The 8,758-nt window shown below is 42.3% G+C and overlaps 1 protein-coding gene across 2 annotated transcripts in view; it reads right to left on the reverse strand.

The window, feature by feature from the left end:
* Positions 1-6,389: 6,389 nt before the first annotated feature.
* TMEM241 (transmembrane protein 241) overlaps positions 6,390-8,758 on the reverse strand; it is an 88,864-nt gene continuing 86,495 nt past the window's right edge. For both annotated transcript variants that reach the window (XM_019546974.1, XM_019546965.1), the window contains exon 15: positions 6,390-6,707. In XM_019546974.1, coding sequence (XP_019402519.1) covers positions 6,647-6,707 — 61 coding nt within the window. In that variant the 3' untranslated portion in view covers positions 6,390-6,646. The remainder of the gene's footprint in view (positions 6,708-8,758) is intronic.

Consider the following 8,758-nt stretch of genomic DNA (forward strand, 5'->3'; position numbering starts at 1 on the left):
TGCTGTAGCTGAGGATGGTATCCAGAGAGGATATTCCCCATACCTAGGCCTGCTGATGTTCTCATTTGAAGTCTCCTTGCCATTCTAAGGCATGTACAAAGCTACTTGTTTTCTATAATTAAGAGCCCTGCAAATTTCAATCTAAATCCTCTTCTTCTCTGCAGCAGGGTCACCCCACATTAGACTTTCAGTGAGTGACACCTGCGCAGTCGCCTCCACCAGTGGCAGGTTGGCACAAGTATTGCCTAGGCTCGTCACCTGCAATTCTGTTGCTTCCTGAGGGACAGAAAGCAGTTCTCCCTCATGACTGCTCAGAGCCCTTTTAGTCAGTCACTGATTTAAGCCAATAGGGTTATGAATAATAAAAGGTTGAAATTAACTCTGCAAGACCTTAAGTGTAGCTTGAGTGTGCCTTTTTTATATTAAATTTTACACAGTAGAAACTAGTCTGCTCCCCATAGACAGCAAACAAGTAGAGCCAAACATAACAACAATGCCTGAGGACTAAAAGGGGGGCGTACAACCAGTGGAAGGGAGGAGCTATCACCAAGGAGGAGTACTCCTCCTCAGCCCATGAGTGTAGGAGGGCTATTAGGAAGGCCAAGGCAAAGATGGAACTCAGGCTGGCATCCAGGATTAAGGACAACAAAAAGTCCTTTTTCAAGTACATTGGGAGCAAGAAGAGGGCACCAGGCTATGTAGGGCTCCTGCAAGATGCAAACGGTAATCTTGTGGCTACGCCAGACAAGAAAGCTGATACTTTTAACAGTTTCTTTGCCTCTGTTTTCTTGAACAGGGATCGGGACATCCTACCTACCAGAGGTAGGGACAAGCTCGGGGATAGCTCTGTCAGGCCTTCAGTCAGCGCAGATGTAGTTAGGGACCTTCTGGAAGGGCTAGACATTTTTAAATCTGCAGGTACAGATGCCCTCCACCCAAGGGCAGGCAGGGGTCATCGTGGAGCCCTTGGCTCAGCTGTATGAGCGTTCATGGGCATCTGGCCAGGTGCCGGGGGATTGGAAACTGGCTAATGCGGTCCCAATTTTTTAAGAAAGGAAGGAGGGAGGACCCAGGTAACTATAGGCCTGTAAGCCTCACCTCGGTGCTCGGGAAGCTCTTGGAGAGAATCATCAATGAGCACATCTGTGAGGGGCCCGCAGGGGAGATCATGCTCAGCGGCAATCAGCATGGGTTCATCAAAGGCAGGTCCTGCCTAACCAACCTGGTTGCCTTTTACGACCAGATGACTAAATCCTTGGACAATGGTGTCGCCATGGATGTAGTCTTTCTAGACTTTATGAAACTATATTAGTGAAGCGTTTCTATTTTTTTTTAAATGACTCAAAATCCAGGATTTTCTGGTCCCTTTGCAATAGCGGAAATAGAAATGCCAACACCACTGTGCAGACAGCATGGTGATCAAAGTAACTCAAAACCCAAGAGAAAGTGATCAGCTTGGCTTGTGAAATGGAAACAGGATCAAGTGAAATAAATGCTTAGAGGATTTTGTGCTCATGAAGGGGCTAGTTCAGCAGCCACAGAGACTGAAATCCCCCAGGTATCTGCAGAAGAGATAGCAGAGGCAGTGGCAAAGCAAGCCTCCTCCACTATGTCCTTCCCAGTGGATAGGGAATGTAGGCATCAGAAGGCAGATCAGTCTATGCTCGTTAAGTCCTTGGCTTTTCTGCTAAAATTGCCAAACAAGGGAATAAGTTTTTTGGTGGTTCTTGGTAGGTCTCTGTTAATTAAGATGATCCGCTCTTGCATTTCTATAACCATGAGGTTATTATGGATAATGCAGGTAAGGAAAATTACTGAGCTCCTTGGTTAAGGACAGACGTTGATTTAATCTCGAGCCTGAATTGATACAATCTTTGCAGGTTAGTCTAAGCTGTGCAGCTAAAACTGATTAATAACTGGACTAGCATTTTCTGTTAAATCAGGAAATGCAACCGCTTGCCTGCAGTGGCTCAAGCCAGAGGCCGGTGCGCGCTAGAGTACGCCTGCCAACCACTGCCAAAGGGGAAGGAAGAGAGATGCCCTCCAAGGAGCAGAGGGGGTGTGGCCAGGCACCAACCAGGGCTAGCATGCCACACGGGATGCCAGGCACCAGCCTGGCGTTGAGGAGAAGCTGCTGCTGGACTGAGGAGTGGGGATGGGGAAAAGTCCTTGATCTGAAGCAAGCATGTATTGAACACAGCAATTTGCAAAGCATACAACAGGGAACTACCAAAAATCTTCGCCTAAACTAAGATACAGCCCAGTAAAATACAGCATACACAATTTAATCTAACTTAAAATGTAAATCAGGAAGACAAGAGAAACCCTTCTATAAGTTTTACATAATCCTGTGTCTCCTTACAGCCAGGCATTCAGAAAGGCTTTGTTTAGGTATTCCCACCTTTTACAAGTTCTGTTTTATAATGTAAATGTAGCTCTCTGACAAGAAGGGACAGACAAAGGTATTAACCTGCTCCCTGCCTGGATGCAGGCAAGCCATGGCCAAACCCTGGTGGTCCAGAAGGAGGAATAAACCCCATCCGTGCCTGGCTGCAAGCAAGCCGTGGGGGTGTGGCTGGGGCTGGCAAACTTCAGCTGCGGTCTGCAGAATATGCCTGGGGGGTGAGGGAAGAGGGGACGGAGGGAGGAATTTGCCTCAGGGGCCATGGCAGGCCAGTGTCTGGCAATGCCCCACCCCTGCTCCGACTAGAGAGCAGAGGGGAGGGGCCAGCCCAGCTCTCTGGAGCAGAAAGCCGAGAGCCCCACCCAGCCCAGAGAGCATGCTGGGATGCTGGAACAGTCTGATTTAACTTAAATCGAGAAGAGGTCTGGGACAGATAATGCATAAACCAGTTTGAGCCAAATCAGTTAAGTCTGATACTACATTCAACCAGGTTTATCTCAAGCCAGTTTCAGCCATTTTCAAAATGGTTTATGTGCACTGAATGTCTGTTCTGGTATACATTTAAACCAATTTCTGATCACTTAAACCAATTTATGTGTAATGTCTGTCCCTAGCCCTTGAAAACAGCACAAAAGGAAATGTGTATAAGGAGCTTCTCCCACACCACTGGCTCCAGCCATAGCTGCAGTGCTTGTGCCATGCTTCTATGCAGAAACTATTTCCTATAGACCCCTTAATATTGCAAATGGAGCAGGAAGGAGAGATAGCTTAGGTTCTACGGCCTGCAACACTGCCTAGCAGAGTTGACCCATGTTGGAGGCAAGAGCATGCTATGCCCTTTTTCAGTGCAGTCCGTACCTCACAGCACTGTCTCTAGATTCAGAGATTACAAGGCTAGGAAGGATCATCATGATAACCTTAGTCTCACCCCTACATAACATGGGCCGCTGGACTTCCCTGAATTAACTCTAGTTCGAACCTCAGTACATCTGTTATTAAAAAACATCCAATCCTGGTGATAGAAAATCCACCACAATCCTTGGCACGTTCTTACAAAAGTTACTTACGCTTATTGTTAAAAGAATACATCCTATTTTGAGTCTGAATTTGTCTGGCTTCAGACCCCAGCCAGTGGATTTAATCATACCTTTGTCTATTAACCCTTTTATGTTCCCTCTAAGTACCATATACCACAGCCAAGTTACCCCTTACCTTCTCTTTGATAAACTTAATAGACTGAAACCTTGGTGCCTCTCACTATAAGGCAAGTTTTCCAACCTTCTAATAGTTCGTGTGTCACTTCCCTGAACCCTTTCGTTGTTCTTTTTTAATTGTGGGCACCAGAACTGGACACAGCATTCCAACAACAGTTAAAGCAAGGCCAAACACAAAGGTAATATCATCTCCATACTCTTACTCTATCTTCGCCTACGTATGGATCCAAGCATCAAATTAGCTCTTTTGGCCACAGCTTTCCACTGGGAACTTAATAGGTTCAGCTGATTATCTCTGATTATTTATGATGATGCCCACAAGTCAGAATTTCAGAATTTCACCGGTTCCCAAAACAGACTCCATGCCTGTATTGTGACCTACATTCTTAGATGGATGGTTTTATATTTGGCTGTATTCATACTTGTGTTTGCTTAAAACCATCTTACAATGGCAAACAGATCACTCCACATCACATACATGTCCTACCTACCCAATCTTCAACTCTGCAGACTTTCTCCATAAGGAATTTCTAAAAAGGACACTAATAAAAATATTAAATGACATAGGCCCAAAAATTAATCATTGCACAAGCAGACACACACCCATGTAGTGATTTGCCTTCTTATGGATGCTTTTTGAAACATACCGGTCAGTTTTTAATCCATTTAGTTTATGTCTTGTTGATTTTGTATCCATTTCTGTTTCTTAATCAAATGGTATACAATACCAAGTCAACTGCCTTAAGGAATATTAAGCATATCACATCAACACTATTATATTTATCAGCCAAACTTGCAAAATCATCCAAAGTAAGATATTGTTAGTTTGATAAGACCCACTGTCCACAAAGCCACTCTAATTAGCATTAATTATATTAGTATTAGTTATATTATCCTCCTTAAGCAGCAGCATAGCAACGCAGCTGGGCACCTGGAGCACAGGAGCAGTGGTGACTTCCAGTTTTTGCCACTGTGATTGCAATCATGCAATCATTTTTTCAACCTGCCCCTCCACACCCCGCCCCAAGTCAGTTAACCCTAGTTATGCCACTGTCCTTAATTATTAATCAAGTTCCTGTAAACCATTCCAGTATTTTGCTCAAGATTAATATTAAGACAATAGATCTAAAATACCCAGGTCATTCTGATTACCCTTTTAAAATATCTGAACATTAGCTTTTCTTCGCAACCTTTTCAGTGTTCCAAGGCTTTCTGAAAAAAAAAGAAATCAGCCTCAAACACTCATCAGCTGGTCTCTGGATTTTTTTTAAAGAAGTCTAGTATTAGTTGCTGCTAAATAATATTCTCTGTAATAATGTTTGAGATGGAAAGCATTTAATTGTCATTTAATCATATGATATGATTACCTCATCTAGCATTTTCCCCAGATATAGAAAAGAAATAATCAACACTTTTGCTCTTTCTGCATTATTACTGACAAGTTTACCATGTCTATCTCATAATGTACAAATGCCATTGTTAGGATTCTTTTTGATCCTGATATGCTTCAGAATCACAATACGTCCTTACTATTTTCATTAACTTGTTGGCCACAGGGACCTTCGTGCCCTTTTGCTTTTCTTAACCATTTTCCACAATTCCAAGCTTCTGATGTAAGCCTGTAATTAGTAAATATAATCTGTTCTTTAATATAAGCTTTGTACATGGAAATACTCTTTTAGTAACTACAGGTGGGGATTTCCAAAGTACCTAAAGTTAAAGAAGTACATGTTCCACTGGATCTCAGCAATTTGGAAGCAGAAGACCCGCTGAAGCTTTGGGAAAGTTCATCTTACATACATAAACATGGAATCAATTCTAACAGGCTTAATGGAACGGAATTATTTACAAGCTTTTTGGAATGAATTTCTTTCCATTTCTCATGATATTCTTTCAAGATTTAAAATCTCTGTTCCCTCCTGTTTTAATTTAGAAACAACCAGCTGTTAGGAAATCATACAGGAAAAAAACACTATTCTGACCAGAATTCACAAAGTTAAAAAGAAATCTTGGACCAAAAGAAGGAAAAAATTACACGTACAGAGCCAGTACAATAGGTGGTAAAATTTATTTCTTAATCTCTCTTTCAGCAAAGATTTGTCTGTCAGTCTGCAACAATTTCAGAGGGGTGTTATCTCCAGAAGCCCCAATCTCTAATGCCCTCTACCAATCAGATGATATGCCTGGAGAACTGTATATAGTAGCTTGCCTTTAACAGGACACGTGGAAATAAAATACATGCCCACTGCTATTCGATTCATGGCAGCGCTTGGACTTTCTCATTGTTTGGTGTAACCTCCTCTCCGCCATGAACAAAAACGCTAGGGCGTCCAGCAGAGAAAATGACTTTTCCTGTTTCTGAGGAATAGCAGAGTTCAGTTCCCTGCGTGAGAAGGTGCTACTGAAAGAGATTCTCACACTGAGCAGTCCACAGACAAAATGCAGTTTTTCCGTTACAGCATTCATCATAAATAGTTCTTGTCTTGTGCTTTGAGACAGATTCTTAATCATCATATCAACTATGTTGCTCCCTCACCAGTGTTATTAATAGCATAATTTTCCCTCTGAAGAAAGAAGAATGAAGGAACCTTGTTTTTAATCACGCTTTAGGGTTGTTGTTTGTAGCTGTGCTGGTCTAAGGACATAGGCAGACAAGGTTCTTTGAGTGGATGTGATACGTTTTATTAGACCAAGTAAACAGTTGGAAAAACTTCTCTTTGCAAGCGTTCGGACACAAACGCCCTTCTTCAGGCAACAGGAAAAATCTATACAGACTCCCTGTACAGACTCTCCCTATTGCCTGAAAAGGGGTGCTTGTTCCCAAAAGCTTGAAAAAGAGGAATTTTTCCAACTGTTTAGTTGGTCTAATAAAAGATATCACATCTACCCAAAGAACCTTGTTTTTAATCATACTTTTTCATTTCTGTTGATGCACCTTGAGTTTTTTTCATTCCAAGATTTCTGAGCTGCACTTCAGGCTTATTCCCAGAGAGAGATACTTGCTTTCTTTTCTTTTTTTCCCCCTTTTTTACGTGCCTGTCCTTTCAGTGTAGATGAGCAAGGCTTCTCCAAGACCACCAAGCAGAAGGCTGTAAACAAAGTAAGGTATACATTTTAGCACTGATCAAGAATGCACACTTAATAGAAGGACAAACCGCACAGCACCAAGAGAAAGGAGGGAATTCCTTTGCCTCAGGCTGACATTACAAAACCCCAACATGATCTTTTGGGGACAATGCCATTTTCATTCAGATTGCTAAGAAATGACCAAAAGCAGAAACTGCTTGTCTTGTAGATCTTACTGAGCATCAGAAGCATGTATGTGCAAATATACAGACATATCTACATAAAAAAAATGTTTACAGGAGAATATTGATATATCATGCATACACTACATGAATGAAAGGAAAGGGAAGAGAGAAAGGGCTGAACCTCAGCTGGTTCCACACGATTCCCCTTGCCAATATCTGTCTGTATTCTGTCTTGACAATGCACCCACTGAGTGATAAAAAATAGGAAGGGATGTAAACTCATGACTCACTGGGAAACAAGTCAACCGCTAACTGAAGAGGCTAGAAGAAATGTCAGCTCTGGGCAGTTTATGCAGAATTTGATGAACTACTTGAAGTTTCTATGTACCTGTTTCTCCACTTATAGAACAGCAGGCAGAAAACTGTCTTAGTGTTGTATGTACAACTTGTTCCTTAACGTCATCTTCTTGCAGCACAAAAATAGCCCTAATCATTCCTCTCCCACCCTAGTCTTGTGCTGGAAGCAGGGTTCCATAGTTAGCTGGATAAACTGAAATCACCTTTTATTTCTAAAATGTCAATCACCAGCCCATTCATCTTGTGCAATGGCAAATAATCCCCTCTGAAATGACATTGAAGAGATACAGGGTGGAACACTGGCTCTTTTCCACTTCCTTTACAACAGGGAGAACTAAATGTAGTGGCCTTTCATTTTACCCTGATGGCTTAGTTAGTTTATGAAACAGCAAAGCTGCTTACTGAACTTTATAAATAAATCAAACTTCTATAAATTTGTTAGTAAGAAGGCATTCCCCCCCCATCCCCCCACCCTCCCCTCCAGAAGCAAGGAAAGCTGACATGGTTCTTTGGACTTTAATAATATTATATTTGCTTAAATCTCAGTTTCATTGAACTGTTTTATAAATCTCATAATCCTACCATTCCTGAAAGGAGTAAATATTACATAACAATTGTATAATATTAATATAGTTATACTGCTATACAGTATAAAGCTCTGGATGCTAGTAGGCAGGGAGATGGCAACTTTAAATTCTGACATGCTGAACCATTGGATGTGGAACTAGAACTAAAGGAATGGTGGTCCAGGGTTTCTAAAGAGATTTAAAACCAAGATCCTAGGCACCTGTAATTGTTGAAATCTTGGGACACTTTATGCAGAATCCTTGGGTTAATATTTTTTCTGAAAAAAATTCCATGAGATTTATAAAATTTCAGCTGTAGTTATTAATATACACTTAGATTCATATTCTTTGCTGTAGTCACTAAGGAAAAACCCTATAAAATATAGATTCCCATAGAAATTACTCTGAGAGAAAGAACAACTTTTACTTTCAATAGTTTTAAATACAGACCTTAATGGAGAAACATATTCCTGCTTTAAAACTCTACAGGAGCAGTTCTTGACCAGGGTGGCATGAGACCCTTTCAGGGGTGCTGTAGCACACGTGCTGCCACAGCCAGGTGGACCTACCCCCTGCACTTCATGCACAGCCATACTGGGAAGGATTGAGGCGCAAGCATGTGCTCTTGCCTACATCAGGGTTACTGATACATTTATAGAAGGCAGGAGTACCCAATTTCTCACCCCCGCCACCTCTGCCCACAGAAGCATGTGGGGCAGATGGAGCACAAGGGGGGAGGGGCTGCCAGACTGGGAAAGGCCACAGCAGGACTGGCTTATCTGATTTAGGTGTATCTGGCTGTGCAGACAGATCTAGCCTTAAGGGTGGGCAACACTGGCAACTGCACATGGCGCCATGGTCAGGGGGGCACCACACACATAGTTTCATAGTAGCTAGAGTCGGAAGGGACCTAGGTAGATCATCTAGTCCGACCCCCTGCCTTGGCAGGAAAGAGCACCGGGGTCA

The sequence above is a fragment of the Crocodylus porosus genome, unplaced genomic scaffold (assembly GCF_001723895.1).
Source record: "Crocodylus porosus isolate Cpor-Errol unplaced genomic scaffold, CroPor_comp1, whole genome shotgun sequence".
In the NCBI taxonomy this organism is placed as follows: Eukaryota; Metazoa; Chordata; order Crocodylia; family Crocodylidae; genus Crocodylus; species Crocodylus porosus.